The sequence below is a fragment of the Chelonoidis abingdonii genome, chromosome 9 (assembly GCF_003597395.2).
Source record: "Chelonoidis abingdonii isolate Lonesome George chromosome 9, CheloAbing_2.0, whole genome shotgun sequence".
NCBI classification, from domain to species: domain Eukaryota; kingdom Metazoa; phylum Chordata; order Testudines; family Testudinidae; genus Chelonoidis; species Chelonoidis abingdonii.
Genome location: NC_133777.1, coordinates 27,407,587 through 27,429,143, shown reverse-complemented (window position 1 = coordinate 27,429,143; position 21,557 = coordinate 27,407,587). Strand labels below are relative to the sequence as shown.

The 21,557-nt window shown below is 39.4% G+C and overlaps 1 protein-coding gene across 16 annotated transcripts in view; it reads left to right on the top strand.

Annotated features, from left to right (window-relative positions):
* RBFOX1 (RNA binding fox-1 homolog 1) overlaps nucleotides 1-21,557 on the top strand; it is a 2,554,959-nt gene that overhangs the window by 2,136,752 nt on the left and 396,650 nt on the right. For 2 of the 16 annotated variants that reach the window (XM_032795020.1, XM_075069304.1), the window contains exon 1: nucleotides 7,264-7,488. The exons of 11 other annotated variants lie outside the window; for them this stretch is intronic. In XM_032795020.1, coding sequence (XP_032650911.1) covers nucleotides 7,402-7,488 — 87 coding nt within the window. In that variant the 5' untranslated portion in view covers nucleotides 7,264-7,401. Of the gene's footprint in view, nucleotides 1-7,257; nucleotides 7,489-21,557 lie in introns of those variants that run through there. 3 more of the 16 variants (XM_032795033.2, XM_075069301.1, XM_032795032.2) reach the window with 3 other exon arrangements.

Here is a 21,557-nt window from a genome sequence, read left to right as displayed (position 1 = left end):
CTTTCCATTTGTTGGACAGTGTTTCCAGCCTCTGATCTCTGACAGTTTCTTTCCAGGAACTGAGGTGGCAGGTGAGGGATAAAGTCTTGGGAAAACCAGTGTTCTGATGCAAGTGGCAGCCATCATGTATCATAACACTGGTAGAAAAACTGAAGAGTAGAGAAGTGAGGCTCCGCAATTTGCTGACCTTTTGTTTAATGGCTGTGCTTAATAATTCTTGAGGCAGCCTCTGAGCCTACTTATATCAGCAAGGAGTGACCAATGGCCGTTCTGACTCTGTGTCTTATAAAATGGATACGATACTGCACCTAACATTTTGTTAGCCTAATGGCTGGAAACAGAACTGCGTGAAGAACCAAAAACTGGCCAAGAGACTGTAAAAGAGTGTTGATAAACAGCTAGGTGCTACACTTAGTTCTGGGCATCCCATTACCAGACCACTGACATATTACAGGGACAATCTGCAGGGAGTTCAGGGAAGAATAAGAAAGATGATCTTTAGGTGGGAGGACTTGATCTATGAGGAAAGATTAAATGAGTGAAATACAGCTTGGCCAATCGGAGTGTGATCATAGGCTACAAATAGGGTGTATACACTAAGGGGATAGCAGAAATATTTATTCTAATATTCATAAAGTTAGGATGAAACTAAGATGGAAAATTTAGGCTGAATATTGTGTGGAGGAACTTCAGCATAGTATTGTATTTAGCTCAGATATAGTGTCTCGGGATGAGTGTGAAAAGACTTCCTATGGGACATTTGAAACTAGGTAGGATGAGGAGCTAGGAAATGTAAAGTAAAGAGCAATCCTGCATTGGTAAGGGGATGGACTAGATAGATCTTTGCTATCTGTACCTTCTGAGATTGTGCTAAGAATGTGCACCATTGGTTGGCCGAGGACTTCATTGCAGGGATCTTCTTTGAATGCCCTGGCGGAGTGGTTTTGGGCATAATTCTCAAGCCTGCTTATCTTAAATTGTAATAAAAATAGGCCTCTACTTTGCCTAAAAAACTTGTGTCCCTCTCCCCCTCCTATTGTTGTTTAAAGTCTCACTTAGGACTATATTGATTTAAGATAAACACCCTGATCCTTTCCTCACCCTCTTTGTTTCATGATCTATAACAACATGTTGCCCAATTCACAGACATATTCTGTAATTTATTTCTCTGTTTGATTTCAGATTATTGCTTTAGTATGGAAGCAGCGGAACCTGAACTAGAACATTTCATGTCTGTAGTAGTAGTGTCGTTGCTGAACACAACCGTAAAAGGCAGAGAGGCAAACCCATCGTGTGGTTACTTTGCCAGTTTTTCGAAGTCTGTCTGATTGCTCAGTTCATCTGCAGTGTGGATATTTTGACTCCCCTACATGAATTAACTCAAATGATGTGTTGTTTACTTGATGGGAAAAGCCATGAGTGTTTGTTTAACAATGAGCTGAAAGAGGGTGTGCATTGATGAGTATCTGGGCTGCAGTTCAGGTGATGTCACCCAGAAATATACATCCTAATATAGCTGAATGCTTAAATTGTAGTGCCCATTTTTTTAAATCAAGCAATGTAACCTGGAGCATACCAGGGGTAGGCAACCTATGGCATGTGTGCTGAATGCAGCACACAAGCTGATTTTCAGTGGCACTCACACTGCCCGGGTCCTGGCCACCGATCCCGGGGGGCTCTGCATTTTAATTCAGTTTTAAATGAAGCTTCTTAAACATTTTAAAAACTTTATTTACTTTACATACAACAATACACCTCTACCCCAATATAACGCGATCCAGTATAACACGAATTCAGATATAATGCGGTAAAGCACCGCTCAGGGGCGGGGGGGGTGTGTGTGCGCGCGCGAAGATCAAAGCAAGTTTGATATAACGCGATTTCACCTATAACACGGTAAGATTTTTTGGCTCCCAAGGACAGCGTTATATCGGGGTAGAGGTGTGGTTTAGTTATATATTATAGACTTATAGAAAGAGACCTTCTAAAAACATTAACATATTACTGGCACACGAAACCTAAAATTAGAGTGAATAAATGAAGATTCGGCACACCACTTCTGAAAGGTTGCCGACCCCCTGATAAATACCTTACAGAAATATTTTTCTTTTATCGGTAGTTGTAAAAAAATTTGTCCCTGGTGAAAGAAAAAGTAGAGTACCAGTATTTTAACATATCAATTTATTTTCATTTCTGCTTTTCTTTTTTTCTTTTTTTTAAAGGGGAGGAGTCATTCCTCAGTTTCCACGAGCTCCTTGGGACTTCTTAATGAAAACTTTGAGTTTTCACAAAAACTAGGAGGTCTGGGCTTGGGAAAAGGTAGCAGAAACAAACCATCCCTTCAGTTAGCATATTGAAGGTGGGTTTTTGTTGTTGTTGTTTGTTTTTATATCAGCATTGTAATATTTTTCTAAAAGAAAACACCTTGACAATTAAAACTGAAGGGTTGTTTGAAATAGCTGGGCAGCAAGGGGAGGCTGGAGGAAAATTTGTTACCGTCGATGCCCTCAACAGAGGATTAATCTTTCAGAGTGCTGAGCATTCTGGCCCCGATCCAGCCAAAGCATTGACTTTGCGCATCCTTAACTTTAAGCATGCGATGAGCCATTTGAAGTAAATGGACTATTAACATACTTAAATATTCTGCATGTTTGGGGCCAGGCACCTTACAGGATGAAGCCCTAGGTTATCAGAATATTCCTCCTAAGTGGGAATAAAAATAAGGCAAAAAGAGGTCTGAAAAACTTGTAACAAATCAAAGCTTTTCTGGGGCTTTATTCTGATATCACTTATGTTGGTGTAAATGGTTGAAGCCAGTGGAGTTGTGGCATGAGATCAGAATCTGGCACAGGAAGACGATGTGAGTAAGGCTGTGTATATTTCTGTGCTTTTGATTCACAGAGGTTTGCGTGAACTGGAAGCTAGATGATGCACACATGGGATAGCCCCAAAAGGGCGCAACCAGACAGCCAGAACTTGGATTTAAACTGTCATACTAAGCATTTAGAGGCATGTTGTTATAATGAGGGAAGCAAAGCATCCTTTCATTAAAACAGCTAAATACCATTTATTTTCAAAGTATATTGTATGTATTCCATAATTGCAAAGCAGTGAATGGAGAATGCTTTGAAGACAACTGTGACTCTTCAGTATTTTCATTATTCACCAGTCTCTGTATTGCTTACATGCTGAAACAAAAATGACCGAGAGACAGGGTAGAATCCACAAAGCTTCTTAGGCATGCAGGTCCCTTGTTTAGGTGCCTCAATCCCCCACTGCAATTCACAAAACTCACACCAAACCCCGTAGGTGCCTAATCTCACTTGGCACCGATGCTTTTCAGTGTAAACATTCCCTAGGCACCTAAGGGTATGTCTACACTATGAAATTAGTTTGAATTTATAGAAGTCATTTTTTTAGAAATCGTTTTATACAGTCGATTGTGTGTGTCCGTACATAAAATGCTCTAAGTGCATTAAGTTGGCAGACTGCATCCACAGTACCGAGGCTAGCGTCGACTTCCGGAGCGTTGCACTGTGGGTAGCTGTCCCACAGTTCCCGCAGTCTCCACTGCCCATTGGAATTCTGAGTTGAGATCCCAATGCCTGATGAGGCAAAAACAGTGTCGCGGGTGGTTCTGGGTACATGTCATCAGTCCTCCCTCTCCTTCCCTCCCTCTGTGAAAGTAACGGCAGACAATCGTTTTGCGCCTTTTTTCCTGGGTTACCTGAGCAGACGCCATACCACGGCAAGCATGGAGCCCGCTCAGCTCACCATCACCATATGTCTCCTGGGTGCTGGCAGATGTGGGACTGCATTGCTACACAGCAGCAGCTCATTGCCTTTTGGCAACAGATGGTGCATTACGATTGGTAGCCATCGTTGTCATACTCCTGAGTGCTCTTTTAGCCGACCTCTGTGAGGTTGGTCAGGGGGTCCTGGGCAGACGTGGGAGTGACTCAGCCAGGTCATTCCCATCTTCTGCCTAGCACCCAGGAGATGATGATGGCTAGCAGTCGTACTGCACCATCTTCTGGCGAGCAGCCAGGAGATGACGATGGCTAGCAGTCATACTGCACCATCTGCTGCCAGCCTAAGATGTAAAAGATAGATGGAGTGGATCAAACAAGAAATTGACCCGATTTGTTTTGTGAAATGAATGGCTTGCTAAACCCAGGGTTTTGAGTTCAGTCCTTGAGGGGCCATTCTGTTTGACAGTTGTTTGTGTTTCTCCTTGATGCAAAGCCACCTCTTTTGTTGATTTTAATTCCCAGTAAGCCATGTCGTCAGTTGCCCTTCCCTCCGTCAGAGCAATGGTAGACAATTGTTTCGCGCCTTTTTTCAGCGCAGAACCAGAAGCTGCAAAAGCAAAACCAGGCGAGGAGTCATCAGCAGCGCGGTGATGAGGACACAGATATGGACATAGACTTCTCACAAACAACAGGCTGGGCAATATGCCCCGGCAATGTGCACATCATGCTGATGAGCTCTGCATGGTCACCTGTGCTGATCAGCTTGCCACGCCAAACAGGAAATGAAATTCAAATGTTCGCGGGCCTTGTCCTGTCTACCTGGCCAGTGCATCTGAGTTGAGAGCGCTGTCCAGAGCGGTCACAATACACTGGGATAGCTCCCGGAGGCCAGTGCCATCAAATTGCTTCCACACTCCCTCAATTCAACCCAGCAAGGCTGATTTCAGCACTAATCCCCTCGTTGGAGGTGAAGTAAAGAAATCGATTTAAAGAGCCCTTAAAGTCAAAAAAAAAAAAAAAAAGGGCTTCGTCGTGTGGACAGGTCCAGGCTTAAATCGAAGTAACGCTGCTAAATTTGACCTAAAATCGTGTAGTGTAGACCAGGCCTAAGTTTCTGCCTCTGGACATGCACGCTGTTGCTCACTCTAGGCATCTGGATGCCTATCTCCCACCTATGCTGCAGAGCAATTCACAAACCTTAGCCTGGGGAAAATAGGTGTTGAGTTACCTAACTTGCCCAAGGGGACAGAGCTGGTCCCATTCAAAAGTGTTGTGGAAGTACCCCATTTTAGCCTAGTGGCTAGAATACTCGGGTGGGAGATGTGGGAGACCCAGGTTCAATTCTTCTGTCCCTGATGGAGGAGAAGGGAGGATTTGAACAGGCCTCTTCCACCTCTCAAAAAGATCTTTAACCACTGAGCTATGGGATATTCTGATGTGTGGGGCTCCTTCAGTCTCTACTGTGGAAGCTGTTCCACTGTGGATAAATAAAAGAAGAATGGTCAGAGCAAGGGGACTTGACTCCATGTCTCCTGCTCTCCAGGTGGGTGCCCTGATCACTGAACTACAGAGTCTTATTCTCATTCTCTCTCTCTCTCTCCCAATGTGTGTTGAAGTATTTATCCATAGCAGAACAGCTTTAGCTGGAGAGACTGGGGGAGCCCCACGTCAGATCCAGCACATGGTTTCCAGTACCCCTTTTATCTTTAAATGTAGGCTGGTCTTTGCACTGTTTAGACCAAACAAATGTTGTAAATCAAACCAAAACACATTCTATAATAAATTAAATAATTTTAAAGGAGTTTGGCTGCAATGCACATTTTCTGTTGTTTGGCCTTTGTTTCTATATTTCTGTATTAAGGTTAACAAGTGGTTTTGTAATGGAGTTGATGAAAAACTTTAAGCAATAAGCCCCATGTGTCAGCTTGGTATATGCCTGATAATAACATTGTAGAGAGTTCTGTAACTTATTAATAAGAACAACAACATGGGATATGATTAATAGCCTAGTATATTTAGACAACTAATGAGAACAGTATTATCACCAACAGAAAAGTGGAGCTCTCTATGAACAGAAGACAGAGATGGGTAAACATTATTCTATCATGTGATGATTGCTCTGTCCTTAATGGCAATCTCTCTCTCAAAAAAAAAAAAAAAAGAAAGAAAGAAAGGAAAAACGGCATAGAAGGTCACAATTCAGTATCTAAAGTTAGAAATGGTGTAAGGCCATTAGTAACAGAGGTCACCATGCAGCTGCTGTGGGGAGATTTCTGAATCATGTAACATGGCTGCTTTGATACATGAGAGTCAATTACTGAAAATCTTTCAATATGGCCAAAATGTGACATTAAATAATTGAATATCACATCAAATCTTGTCTGCAGTTAATTATTTAGAAAAGTAATTATGCAGCAAAATCAAGTAACTGGAATTACTGGTGTGAAGCATCCCGGCTATTCAGAGACTGAAGGAAATGATATTTTTAACTTGTAAAAGGAAGTTTTAAGCACCTAAGTAATTCTGTAATGAAGAAAAAAGCCTAATTTGTAATCCATGTCATTAATCATATTTGCAACTGAAGGCACATTATAGGCTGTATATTTGAACATAGATCCTAATGACTAGTACACTTTGGAAAACTGTTGCTTTTGAGTTTGTTTTGTCTCAAATGAAACTGCTTAGAGAGAGAGAGAGATAGAAATAGAGAGTACATTAAATAACAAGGCCGTTTTGTTTGGGGTACGGCAGCATAGACTATGCTTTATCTCTCTTACATGGAGGACATAAGTTTAATAGGAGAAGAAATGCAAAATTCTTTGAAAGTATAGTCAGTTCACCTTTAAAACCCTGTGTGATCAATGCAACAAAAACAGTACATTGTAAATGGTTGGAAAAGATTATACTAGACCATTGAACAATGAATAGAGACAACATTATAATATAAATATTTAACTACTGAGAAATACTCAAAATAGACAAAAGGCAATCAAGCAAAATAAAGACAATATGTATATAAGTAGCATAAAACTAAATTTTAAATTCTTATTCTGATGCTATTTTAATACTATATATATATATAAAAAAAAATTCATATATATATGACTATCATAGAAGCTAGTCTTACACCATACCAGTGGTGACTATCATAGAAGCTAGTCTTTTAGAAATTATATATATAATTATATATAATTCTAAAAGACGAGCTTCTATCATAGTCACCATTGGTATATATTCCCCTGTATTGTAACCAAAATGAATTCTAGTTTTCTTTCATTTGCCAGGAACAACTTGGAGGATCTTGGCATGTGTATTTCTTTTAAAAATTTAAATTAATGAAGAGTAGTTGGTAAGTCATGTTATTTAAGCTGCTCTCAAAATAGCACCTTCCCTTTTAATAGACTTAGCTTTGCAGCTATTCTTTTGCTATATGTTGTCTCTGAAGAAAATTTTAACATTAGGAGTTGCTGACATCAATTTATTTTATTTTATTATAATTTTTTTTTTCCAATAGCTGATGTGGGCTTTGGCCCTGAAAGAAGTTTCTTAGTTCTAGCTCTGAGTTTTGAAGAAGTTGGGATATAGATTTTTCCCTAACTTTCAGTTGATGTGTTTAGCATTAGTGGGAGTAATAACAATCACTTAAACCATGTTGTCGTCTCAAGGAGTTTTGCTACATCCATACGGAGTGCCCGTGATTCTGCCAGCAGCCTCATACTCCGCTGGACTTGTTCAGGTAATGCTAGGCCGCTTCCAACAAGCAAATTAACTCTAGTGCACTTAGAGTAATAATTGGAATTTTTATGGTTGAGAAAGCAAACACTTTTAATACAGGCAAAAGCCCTCATGTAGTCAGTGAGAAGACAGTAGGAAATCAAAAAGATGGATCACCCTAATCTGTGTATTGACATCTCTCATGGCTGAATAAATGGTGTAGTTGAGCTATATTTGCTTCTATTGATCTGACTGCTGTTTAACATTCATGCCTTTGCTTCATGAGGTTGACCACAGGGCAGAGGATTTGCTATCCATTCTAGCTTTCTGAGGGACTCAGCATTCCCACGGCAGACCATGAGACAAATCAACTTATCATGATGTGGTTCAGTTAAGTGCTTTAGCAAAGCAAATATGAGAAGCATTAAATATGCATTAATTCATATATTATGCTTCATATTAATGTCTATGTTTTAATAAGAGGGTTTTTTTGGTGTGAAAAAATATTATTTTTATAGATGAAATTTGCCTTTTTGAACTTGAAAAATAGTAAGAATCTGGTTCCATAGGAAAGTTCTATGTTTTAGAAGTTAACTGGCTATTATGGGATTTTTTTTGTCTGTGTTGGTTTGGTTTTGGGGGATGGAAAGTTATTTCTTCATCTTTTACTTTTAAAGCACATCGGTTTTCTATTGCTAGATAAATTTAGGATTTTGTAAAGGTTTGTCTTGAAGATGTTTATTAAGGAAAATATATCCCTTTGCTTATGGTATTAAAAAAATGAGGAGTCTTTAAAATATTCGAAATAGCATGGCCAAAATATAATACAATGTACAAGTCTTGTGCATCCCATATATGGCAATAATTAGGTCATTATGCATTAACAAGAACAAAAAACGGAGTTAAGAAAAGTGGAATGTAGTGTTTTACAGTGTCAGTAGAATAAAACCGTGGTGAGACAAATTTGTTTTCCACTTTGTTTGCATCCCTTGTTTGTTATAATAGGTTGGTTGTGGCGTGGGGGGAGAGAGAGGAAGCCACAAAATGCCAGGTTATTCCAAATGGAATGACCATTCACTAATCCAGGATTGCTAGTTGTTTCCTTCACTTAAGATTTCACTCAATATCAGACACACATGTATGAAGCACAAATGTATTGATCCACACAAGACTGGCCATTATCAATATTGAAAACTACATATGCTTTCTGGCACATGCGAGCTAACAATACTTTTTATGCAGCTGACACAATAACAGAATTGGAAACGTCAAGCAGGTCTTCATATCCATTAGAATTTGGGGGTGAAGGTCGGACGCCAGAGCTCAGTCAGACCTTCTGCTATCCTGTCCAATAAATAATTACAAGCAAATTGTGCCTTTCACTCTATGCTGATTGATGCTGAAATTGCTTTTGAAAGTTCTCATAAGTTCCTGTTATAGATTAAGTGCCGGAGTAGGAAAAATAACTGCACCCAACTGAAATGGGTGAATGTAATCAGGTTTAATGGACTCGAGAGCTTGTTGAGAATTAAATAACTATTGATTTGTTGGAAAGATGCTGTCATTACAAAATGCCACTCTGGACGCATTATCTAAGCAGATAGATTAGAAGTAAGGGTCCTTTGAAAATTTGGGATGCCTTCTTTTAGGTTTTCTTTTTTTTTTTTTTTTTTTTTTGTTTTTCTTGCTGTGCTGCTGTTAGGATGCCATTAGCACCTTTTCGGATAGTTGTAAAACCCCTATGAATTGTTCTAGGAAGCAATAATTAATTATGTTTGCAGATACAGCAGACACATCCCCAGTATGTAGACTCTTCTCATCCCTCTCTTTCTGCCCAAATCTTATACCTGAGAACTGTAATTATTAAAAGCAAACTATTTAGTAAGCAATTCACAAGCATAGTGGGTTCAACCTTGTATTGACTGTCCTGAAAGCTTGTGGTGAGAAAGATTAGCTGTATTTCTGATACACTGAGCCAACATATAATATTAAAATGTTTACATCTAGGAGCAGTGCACTGGAGAATGATACAGGTGTTACTTAAGAAAAAATATTTAGGTTGGTGATTTCTATTTTTTCTCTCTCTGAAACTAAGACCAGCATAAAATATCTGTAACCCAAAGGTTGGTAAATAGAATATGACGTTACTTCCTTCTTATCAAGCAAATGGTGATTGCATAATATTTAAAACTTGTAAGGAAAGCAATTTTTTTATTAGACACCTTTATTTCTTTGAATTAGTAAAAGAAGAGAAAAGCAAGTAGGTTAATCTAAGATTATAGAGGCATCCTGGGACTTTGCAGTTAAGGATGTGTTGGGTTTTTAACTAAAGCAGCATTTAAATGCCTTGATTAGGCCCTGATCCTGTAACTGGATTCACATGGGCGGACCCCCTGCAGGATTGGGGCCTTGAACATGAAAAATTCTCAAATGTAGACTACCTCAAAAGGACCTACTTGAGTTTTCCAGGTGATTCTGACACTCTCTTTAGAGGCTTGTTTGTATAATACAAAAATATATCAAATCATTCCTTTTTAACATTTTTGTAGAAACTCTAACACACTTCTGGGGAAGGATTCCTCTAACATTAGTCTCAACAGTCAAAACTTAAAACTGTATGGAGGTCAGTCACCTATAGAACAACCGGAAATATGGTCATATGGGCCAAAAAAAAATACAAATCGTTACTTTGAGTTGTACATCATAATAGTTTTACTTCTCATCATGGGGCAGACAGAACATGGATCTTCACAGGGAACTTCCATTCTTTGGTGCTCCAATGATTTGCTCCCCAGCCCGCAGACAGTCTCCTACCTTGGTACCACAGCTGCAGCTACAGCCTTTGCCAGCACCTTTCCCTAACTTCCTCCATAAAATCCATCTGTGCATCCTACCTCTCCCCACTTCTGCCATGTTAAGCCTTGCCAGATGGAAGAGCTATTTCCACAACAGAGCAGCAAACTTTCCCTGACAAACAATTTGATCAGGAAATGCAGGCAAATGATTGACACACTGATATGCTGCGGAAAGTGTTGCAGGAAAGTACAAATCTGCATAAACAGCACTGTGCATGATGTGGGAGGAGAGATGTTATCCTGAACTGGTACTCAAGATGCACTGACAGATTTGCATGGCTAACACAATTAGGTTCCCACCAGGCACAAAGGGGCACCACAGTCCAACAACCACATGTGCTGTGTGCAGTAAGCGCTAGTTCACAAGATCAATCACACTGTTCCTGACAGTTGAGGCAAAAAGTGCCATGAAGCATGGGGTGCCAGTCTAGCAGGCGACAACATCTTGTCGTGCATTGGACTGCTGTCCCAGTCCTGTAATTATATCCAGATGGGGGAACCTATATGTCCACACAGAGCTCCACTGACTTAAGGCCTTAAAGTTCTGCCTGTGTGGATCCAGTTGCAGGATCATGCCTATTTATGGACAGACTTAACCCTGGATATGTGCCACTACAGTGCCTCAGTAGCACAGGTTGTATGAATTAGCCTTGAACAGCATATTGTGGTTATCTCCAATATTATAAACTACAAAATGTGAAACATGGGAATTTTAAAAACTGAAAGGCAATGTATAACATACGTGTTTTGGAGGGGCAGAGGGGAAGATAAAAGCCTGTTACACATCTAAAAATTTCACAGGAAATCTGGGAAAATGTCTGTTAAAGGTCTCTTTTATTATTTTAAGTATTCTAAATGTGTGCAATCACTCTAGAAATATTATATGGCAGGATTATTAATTATTTAAAAAATGCAAACTTAACACCTGACATTGTAATGCTGAGTGTTTTATTATTTATTGCCTGGCCTGATTGGAAGGCTCCGCTCCGATGTTCATAGAGCATCAGAAAGTGTCTTCTTCATATTATTAGGACAAAGAGTTATTAAAGTTAAAATTACGTGGACTTTTAAATGAAAGAAAGTACTTGAAAATGCTAAAGAGAAATACTCTTCTATTTTATATGAAAAGTACTTTTTTAATTAAAAGGTTAAAGAGATGCTGTCAGTCTTTTCTGATTAAGATCAGTACTCCAAAAAAGTATTTGTTTCTGCAGCAGCCATCTGTCATTTTGATCACTTCAGGCATGTTGTATTAGCAAGAACTTTTTTTAATAAATTGGCACAGGGACAAGGAAAGGCTAGTTTTGTAGGCTTCAAGCTGAAGCTTATTACCTTGGCTCCTTTTCACTATTTTTACAGGATTTTGTTTGTGTTTTGGGGGGCAGGTCTCTATTGATGTTTATGTGGTGATTTACTGGGCAGCTATCCTTACCTAGTGATGTTGTTATCCTAAAGTTGTAGATGTACTACTACCATAAATTATAGGTAATAATATACTTGCCTCCAAAGTGCACACAACTGTCAAGGTTCTCCTTTGTGTATTGTCATTAACTGACCCATCTGATTTTCAAAAGATGTTGAGCTTCTGTGATTGTGCCTTAAATTAGTGACTGACAGCTGGAAGGGAGATAATCTGAAATCATTTCTATTTTATTTTAGTTTTCAGTGAATTTGGGTGAATTTTTCATAGAAAACTTGAGATAACTCTGTAGAATCAGCTGTTGCGCAAACTGCTTCACAACCTGTCTTCATAACATTCTGCAAAATACCTATCACAGTCTTGGCGTTGCACACCTAAATAGTAACAGTGATATCACTCAGAAGAATTTCACATCAGTGTGGTAAACTACCATCATCAAGATATTGGAATAATCTCTAGTTTGCAAGCAGTCTGTGTTTCAAAAATGTACTATAGGTAAATTATTCTGCTTTAGACTACATCGTAGTAAGTTGAAAAGGATTCATTTATTCTGGAAACTTTATATGATTCATGTTCTTGAAAAGAAAGCGCTGAAAATTTCCAATGTAGTCTTGGAGCCTTTCCATTGGTTAAAGTGCCACTTGCAGTTTTATGTATTTGTTTTGCTCGCTTGTAGATGACTATCTAGTTAGGTGCAGATGAATATTTTTTTTATTTGAAGTGGCTATATCAGCTTCTGTAAACCCCAGCAAAATAAAGGGTTTTCCTTAGATGCAGATTATTTTTGGCTTGATACTGTTGTTCAGGTGTGTTGTTGTGCAGGTGACAGGATTCTTCTATTATCCATACTTTATATTCCATTGGTCCTGTGAGTGGAGGACTAACATGTTTTGCTGCTGCTGTCTCTTTTGATCTGACTGTTTCCTTGCTATTTATTTTCCAGTGGGTATGCTTGTATTTTGTTCACTTGCTCAGGCTGAGTGTCAAAAAGTTTCTCTCCCTTGTGTACTGTGTGTGTTTGTAGGAGAAAACGAAAGAGCAAGAGGAAGAAGGATGATGATGGTTACATGGTCCATATGACTTTGTTTACAATAATTTCTTTTCAGTTATCAATGTCTAAGCCTCCTTGAAGGCTTTTTTTCCCCCTTAAAACATGGATCAAGCAGTGTAAGCAACACACATACTCATCAAACCTGTCAGTTACTCCAGAGGTTGTAGACAGCTTGAAAGGTATGAGTTCTGTTATTGTTACTGTAGGAATGTGGGGGTTTTCCCAAGCTGCTTTTGTATTTTCTCCTAAGGTAGAAGGTAGAAATAGTAACCTACTTGATGAGTGTACATTTTTGACATAAATGTGTCTTTGGCACTGATCAAGTGACCTTCTTGTTGAGACCAGTCTAGATGGTAACATTCCAATAAGGGAAAAGGTCATTTATATCTCTTACTGGCCTGGAAATCTTTCTCTAGTTATCCTGTTTCAGAAATCGTCCGGGTGCATAGAAATCTAGTGAGTCAGGAGATCCTACTTTACTTGATGTTTTGTCAAGTTTTTTCTCTATCGCATCTTAGCCAGGAAGTCTTTTATAGACTTGACAAAGTGGCAAAAAAATGTATGTGCCACCTAACAGATATGGTATTTTCCCCCCACTCCTGATCTCATGTAGGATGTCGGTAACAGGCATGATACGTAAGTAGAGTCACCAGCTTATATGTCAGATGCCACATGTCAACACAGTGCTTTGATATGACAAGAGCTGGGTAAGTCTGGGACACTGCATCTCCTGCAGTGTTGAGATTTTTGTTTCTTTTTCTAAGTTGAGTAAAGGAAGAAATCTAAACGTCCATGAGCAGAATCTGGTTTATATTTATTTATCCAAAAGCAAATGGTAACTTTTAAGATTTAGATTATTGGAAGCTTCATGCAGAAATTTATCCAAGGGTTACATTTCTAGAGAATTCGTATTTTCTGTCAAGCTAGCCCTATATATTTTTTTTAAAAAAAACCCATAAAAGCATTGTTCAACTCTGAAAAGTGACTACAAATGGCCTAGTGGGTTTCCATGTGTATTCTCTGTGAATGATTCTGTATCAGATTTGTTCAGTTTCTGTACAAAAATAGTTTTATGTTCTTTTTCTCTGCTAAATGCTAGCCTGGCAAACTGGGACTGGAATATGAAAATCAAGCCATGTACTTTTTGGTTCATACATCATCACCAAAAAATAAAGATTCTGTGAGTCAGATTACGCCAGGTGTTGCAAGTCCATTGTTTTCACTAAGGCTGCACATGTGTAGTTGACAGCAGAATTTGTTTGTGCAATTGAAACATAGTTCTCAACTGTGTTGGTATGTATTGGGTATAGAATCCAACTCCCTCTCACATGGCTGGAATGGCACTGCAAGGCTTACAAGAATCTTAAGTAAAATAAAGTGTTTTGTCACTAAAGTAAGCAGATACAGCAGGATCAACTCTGCTGATTAGGATAGGATGGTTCTGTTATTACACACTTTTCAGAGTATAACCACATTTCAATACATAGTCCAATCCATTAATATTTTAGAAAAGCTTCAAATTTGTTTTCAAAATTTCCCATATTACCGATATTTTTATATATAGTGTATAGTATCAACTGGTTCCCATATGAAATTGACTGGCCAGAAATGTGTGTCAAGACAAATAGAACAGCTCTGTTTTCCCCATGGAAGTATGTTCAAAAAATTGTTAGAGAGAAAAATACTGGTATCATATGTGCTAAACAAAAGGAATATGGGAAATAGCCCAAGCAAGGAGTGATGGGTTCAAAGACAGCAGTCATTAACAGGTTTGGATGATCATTTCAGTGGGCCAAACTGTGAACCCCTTACTCATATTGAAATAAATTGAATAGCACTTTAAATCATAAGTAGTTTCACTGAAGTTCATGTGGCTGCTTTTGTAGTAAGATACTTTTCAGTGTGAATAATGGAATCACAGTTTTACTTATAATTGATTCAGGGGGAAGCATATGAGCATGAGAGAGGTTAACAGAATATTTGCAGGGTGTCAATAATTTCATTGACAGACCACAAGCTTCATTATGAACAATACAGTCTTAGACAAGGTATTTTTTAGATGCTAGAGGTGGATTTAAACCCAATGTGGATTGTGTACCTGGGAAGTCCTTAGAGGTGGATAGTACCTTGTCAGTGAGCCCGTTGATCCTTCAGATTCTCTAGGGTCCTAGTATGATTTAGAAGCTATGAAGCTGACTTAATCATGTTTAATTCTGACTGGTTTATTAAATAAAATAAGCCTTTGCACACTTATATTGCCCTTTGTCTTAGTGCCATGGTGCCACAATGAAAGTGTAATTCTATGGGCTGTGTATGCAGGAGGTTAGATTAGTAATCTTAATGGTCACTGCTCTGTGTTTATTCAGTGGTCCTTTATAAAGACTTACACATGGTTTAAAGGACCCTGCACCCTTTGGTAGCAGAGTACCCATTTGGGTATTTCATTCCTTTTTTTGGAGTGCAGTGTTGCTCAGATTTATAAGAAAGTTGTAATAGAGATTCTTCTCTTTTCCCTCAGTGACGGCAAATGATTTATTAACATCTTCAGCTTCATCCCCATTGCATAAATTAACGAGCTGACCTGTACTTCGCCACTCTGTGTGAAATTTTATTGTGGTTCAGAATCTGATTAAGTTCTCCTTTGACTAAGGCCATTCAGTGGAAGGCTAAATGCTGGCATTTTATTTTCATGTTATGTGACAGTTGTAAGGAATTACAGAACACTGAGTAAAAAACTTTACTAGAATAAGGGAAAAAAGCTGTTCTCTCTCTGTCTTTCTTGCTTTGGCCTAGAACCTTCTGCAGCAGCACTTCTGCCTGGTTTCTTGCTATATACTTAAAGAACTAGGACATATATTTTTACAGATACCATGCTTGTCTGTTTTTTATAACACACGGCTTCATAAAATTTGAAATAATCTGGATGAAGAATAGCATATTTCCGGTATATCATTGGTGTGTTTCAATCATGCTCTTTTCAAAACAGCAATGTATCTATCAAAAAGGCTAATAAACATGAATGATGTCTGCTTGGTTTTACTGTAGGTTTAGGAAGTTTCTTTTGTTTTGCTTTGATTTAAAGAGGCAACTTTGAACCTCAGCGTGTGCACCCATTGAACAGTGGCATTGCTGGGGTTTCATTCAGCAGTTACACTGCTGAAATATAGTTCCTTTTACTTTCTCATTTGCAAAGTTTATGATTCTTAGTACTGCAATTAATAGGTATTTGGGACCAAGGAGCACAGGAAAATATTCTGACAGATGAGAACTAAAGGTATGTCCGAGATAATTTGTTGATGGTGAATATACCTGTTCTGCTTCTGGTCTCAGTTTGCCATTCCTGAAATCTTGACATGTCCTCTACTCTTTCTATGTCCAGGAGACATTATAAGAGTTAAGGCAGATGATGGATTATTTTGTTTGTTTTCTTGAAAATACATGAAAGTGTATACTTAACCCATCATCCAGTTTTGTCAGTGGGTAAAGTACTTGAAACTGTTAATAATTATTAGCATTTGTGATTGCACCTAACTATGAGTGGCAAATTACAAGGTCAGATTGAACCAAAAAAAAAATTGCAGCTGTTTTGGCTGTCCCTGTGTTTGAAGTCAATATATTCCAACTATCCTTGGAAATAAATTAATGTGGATTTTCTTGTTTTGACTTGGCGTTTTGGTGAGTGTTTCTGGAAATAACATTTTTCATACTGCTTTTTTTTCTGAACTATACCTTATTTGAGTGCCAGTAGATGTCTGTTGTGCATCTTCTTTACGCTATTCCATTCTTGCCATTTTCCCTGCATTAGATTATTCTGAGGGTTGAGTGGACCTGCACTGAATAATTGACTTCCTTTGACTCCACTGACAAAAGTGATATACAGTACCCTTACGGATAAGACTAAAATCTCCTATATCCTGGACAAAGGAGTCTTCAGCCTTGGTACCTACCCAAGTATCACTAGAAAATTGCTGAGTTATTTTGAATATTGGAACTTGAAACATGAATAATAAAACATATTTGGAACTTGCATTTTGCTTTTCATTGTGAACTTAGAAGTATAGAAGTGAAGTGTAAAGTTTAAGGTTGGAAACTAAGTCATGAGTCCACCCAATTTAGGCTTAATCAATTTCCAACATTTTATAAATTTTAAGACAGAATCATTGCCACTTGTAGTTTCTTATCTCCTATATATATGACAGATAATAAAAATAGATGTGATGGAACAGGTAGGTAGGCTCTTGTCCACTTCACCAGGGCTGGCTCCATGCACCAGTTTATCAAGCAGGTGCTTGGGGCAGCCACTCCGGAGCAGGGCAGCACTTTCAAGTATTCGGTAGCAATTCGGTGGAGGGTCCCTCACTCCTGCTCGGAGCGAAGGACCTCCTGCTGAATTGCCGCAGATCGCGATCGTGGTTTTTTTGTTTTTTTGTTTTTGGCTGCTTGGAGCGGCAAAACCCCTGGAGTCGGTTCTGCACTTCACAATGGTTGCCACGGTTTCTGGTCTGGTATTCTCTGATTTGGGCCCATGTTTACTCAGTTTTTATACCTTTTCACACTACATATTCATTAGCTTTCCTCCAGTCAATGTTATTTAACATTACGCGTACCCACATATACATTTATCCAAACTTGTGTAATATGTTTTTCCTTACCCATTCTATGTTGTTATAAATCATTAGCATAACACCAATATTAAACTAATAACACATACGCCTTATGTTCTTCCATTCAGCAGATTTCTTCATATTTCAGTATCATAGTTCAGCATGTGTTTATCACCCTAAATTATTTATTAACATAACCTTTTTTCTTTAAGTAATAAAGTTATGGGGAACAACGTGACCTTAGTGTCAGCATTTTCTTATCTTTTCCAAATGTGGGTATTCAGGGGACATTTTGCTCAAAGTCTAACATCACGCTTGTAAATCATACCCAATAGCGGTATTTTTGGTTTGGTTCATTACAAAGTGCTGTTCTGAGGTGCGGCAACTTTGAATTTAATATAAATCAAAAAGGAAGAAACGCTAACAGACCTTTTTTGAAAAATCTTGACAAAGGTAACAGGTGCCTTAAGGTTAGGGACACAAAAGTATGGCTCCAGTTTTGAAAAGGAATTAGATAAGAAACTTTCAACTGTTTGTCTTCAATTCTAGATAACAATCTTAGAATTAATATCAAATTAGTTAAAAAAAAAACAGTAAAAAGATCAAAAGAATGAAGCACAGGTTCAAAAAAATTCCATCATGTGAGATAAAATAATATTTTCTAAAATATGATTACATATATGGTCAAAGTGTGTGGGATGTAAGAAGGATAGACTAGTGCAAGTTGTTTGACAGAGAAAGAAAGAGGTGTTTAAAGTGGGGGTAAAGTGGGTCCTGCAGTGTCTCAAGTCAGTGGAGTGAGATTCATTTTCATTTTTGCACTTTCAGTTCCAGTATAATGATGACTATACTGGTACTTTCAAAGAATTAATAAACCCAGCAATGAGGGTACTTCCTGGCTCCCTAGAGATTGTTTCTGTCCCCACATACAGTTGTGGTAGATTCAGATGGGATGCTGGAATTTACCAGTACCTAGATTTAAATGTCTGGGGTGGCCTCAGCAGAAGGTCTGCCATGTCTCAAGTAGTCTGAAAGAACCATAATTTGTTGTTATATAAAGTTTTGCGCAAGCCCCATCTTTTTTTCCCCTGGATTTTGCCTCAAAGGTCAGGTTTGTAATTTGTTTGGTGTGTTTGTACAGTTGTGGGTAGGTGGACCTTCTGATTTTGATTTTTGCATATAATGTTGATGTATTAACTTAAGTTATACTAGTGCATAGGTATGATTTATTATGTCAATTTTAAATATTTAAAAATGCATTAAATGAGTCAACTCATTTTTTAATTGCATCAGTCCCATGACCTGTGTTAACATTCTCCTTGAAGACATGAGATGGAATTGTTCCCAAATGCAGTGTCTGTTCTAAAAATAAAGAAGTGACCCATACAAACTGAGCAGAAAACACACTGCTTAAAGAAGTTTAAACATAATTAACTACACTTAGCAGCTTATGTAGATGTAGAACTATTTTATTAACTTGAATTATGAAAAGGACAAAAATATTATTTATAACCATCAGAAATTTGGTCCAGGACGTAGGGTTGCCAGACATCCAGTTTTTGACTGGAATGCCTGATCAAAAAGGGACCTTGGTGGCTCCGGTCAGTACCTCTGACCAGGCTGCTAAAAGTCTGGTTGGTGGCACAGCGGGGCTAAGACAGGCTCCCTGCTTGTCCTGGCTTTGCATGGCTCCCGGAAGTGGCTGGCATGTCCCTATGGCCTCTAGAAGCAGAGATGGCCAGCGAGGCTCTGTGAGCTGTCCCCGCCCCGAGCACCACTCTGCAGCTCCCATTGGCCAGGAACTGCAGCCAATGGGAGCTGCATCGCAGATGAGCGTAGCACATGGAGCCCCCTGGCTGCCCCTGTGCCTAGAGGCCACAGAGACATGCCAACCACTTCCAGGAGCCACCTGAGATAAGCACCGCCTCACAGCCCACCCCCTCCCAAACCCCAGCCATAGCCCTGAGCCCCATCCTGCACCCAAACTCCCTCCCAGAGCCCACACCCCTCCTCCACTCCAAACCCCTCAGCCCCAGTGCGGTGCCCCCTCCTGCACCTCAAACCTCTCATTCCTGGCCCCACACCAGAACCTGCACTCCCAGCCGGAGCCCTCACCTGCCCACACCCTGCCTCCTCGCTGAGCCTCCTTCCACACTCCGAACCTCTCATCCCCACCTCACAGACAGGAGCCCCCTCCTTCACACCAAACCTCTTATCCCCAGCCCATCTGAGAACCTGTACCCCCAGCCGGAGCCTCCACCCCAGCCCGCAGCCATGATCCCCCTCCGACATCCCAGCCCCTTATCCCTGCCCCCGCCAAGCCTGCACCCTAACTGAAGCCCTTACTGCTTCCCGCACCTCAACCCCCCGCCCCAGCTCAGTGAAAATGAGTGAGTGACGGAGGGAGGAGGGTGAAGTGATTGGGGACGGGGCTTTGGAGAAGAAGTGGGGTATGGGTGAGGCAAGGGTCTTCGGTTTTCTGCACTCAGAAAGTTGGTAACGCTACAAGGAGGGGATGCTGGCTCTTTGTGTGCCAGAAAGATAATATTGTTCCATCTCAGTGCATCTTTTTCCCAATAGTTATCCAACTATACCCGAAGAAGTCTATTTTTGAACATGTTAATTCTTCTGTATTGGCTGGCCTAAAGATTGATTGTGCCTTTGTAATTGTATGGGGTCCTATACTGTGGTACTACATAGTCTTTCTGAGCATGCTCTAGCTTGAAAAGTGTATATATGAAAGCTAACTGTTCAAGTGCAAGCCATAGTATTGCCTTCTGTTACTTGATCTCCATTCCATTGGACAATATTTTCAGTTACTTCTCGCCTGTTCAGAGGTACACTGACAAGGAGAATGAACATGCTGGCTGTTATATTGTGACACCTGCTAAATGATCCCAGAAGAGGCCTCTATTGACTCCATCTGGGATTAGAGGAGGGCATTTTGCTGTGTACAGTCCCTACAGAAAAAATGTACACCCCAAAAATAAAGAGAATTTTCAAAATTTGGATCTACATTCTCCAATTCATTCTCCATGTTGGGACTTCCCACAATAGCCAGAGAAAACCGGAATCCAAAGAGATCTGAACTTTGGGAAAGTGCAGATTTAAGTTCTGACCCTGGATCCATACCCCAGGTGTGCTGCCAGTTTTATTCACAACTCACTTCTTGGATCAATGTGTCTTAGGAGTCTGAAACAGAGTTTTTCATCCTTTGTAAGCTGGTGCTTCTTGTATAAAAGTGAAGAAGGGGATGTTGCCTGAAATGTGGATGTTAGGTAATGATCTGGCTCCATCGGAGTATACAGCTGCTCTTTCTCATATGTTCCTTATCCACTTTGCAACTAGACAATCCTTTGACTGTATTTGCCACTGCACCATTTACACAAGAGTCCATGTAATTTCAAACTTCTTTTTTAACTCAATTCAGAATTATAATTAAAGAAATGATTCTGAATAAGGCACCTCTGATTATTTATTTGGGACAGTTCCATCCCTAATAGTTTCCTCAAGTGGTGTGTGATTCAGTTAAAATTTTCACTAAGAGTTATGTGAGAATAATACATGCCTCAGTATCCTCATTTCGTTGTTCAGTGTGTACTGGGTTACTAGCTTCTTCCTTTATTCTCCTGGTAACTTTGTAGTTATAAGTTGTTAAAATGGATGGCAGCATTCTAGATACAGCTGGTATAGAAAAGCATTATCCATCGAGAAATCCCCAATGAAGGTACCGTTTTTTGTTTTTTGTTTTTTTTTTAACTGACATGCTTTGCTGGACTGACTAAAGTAAGTACACTTCCTTTTAACTATATAAATGAGAGCTTTGATTTTCCTGCCTTTCTTTATGAGAGAGTAAACAATGAAATTCAGGCATTGGGGAAAGAGGCAGATGTTCACACAAATTTCCCATCTGATAATGTCTTCTATAGGCTGAGACCATTATTAGGCACAATTAAACCCAGTACATACATCCAGTACCAGAAGCCAAGTCTAATGAATATGTGCCCAAAAGGGAATACTGCATTTGGAGGAAAGACTGTTTCTTTGGATTTTCATCTGCTGTGGATCTTTTTTAAGAGAGTCACTATGTGAAAGACATAAGGAGTTCAGACTGACGGCCCTGAAGTCTGTGGTTAGGTGCATCACACTATAAACTATTTC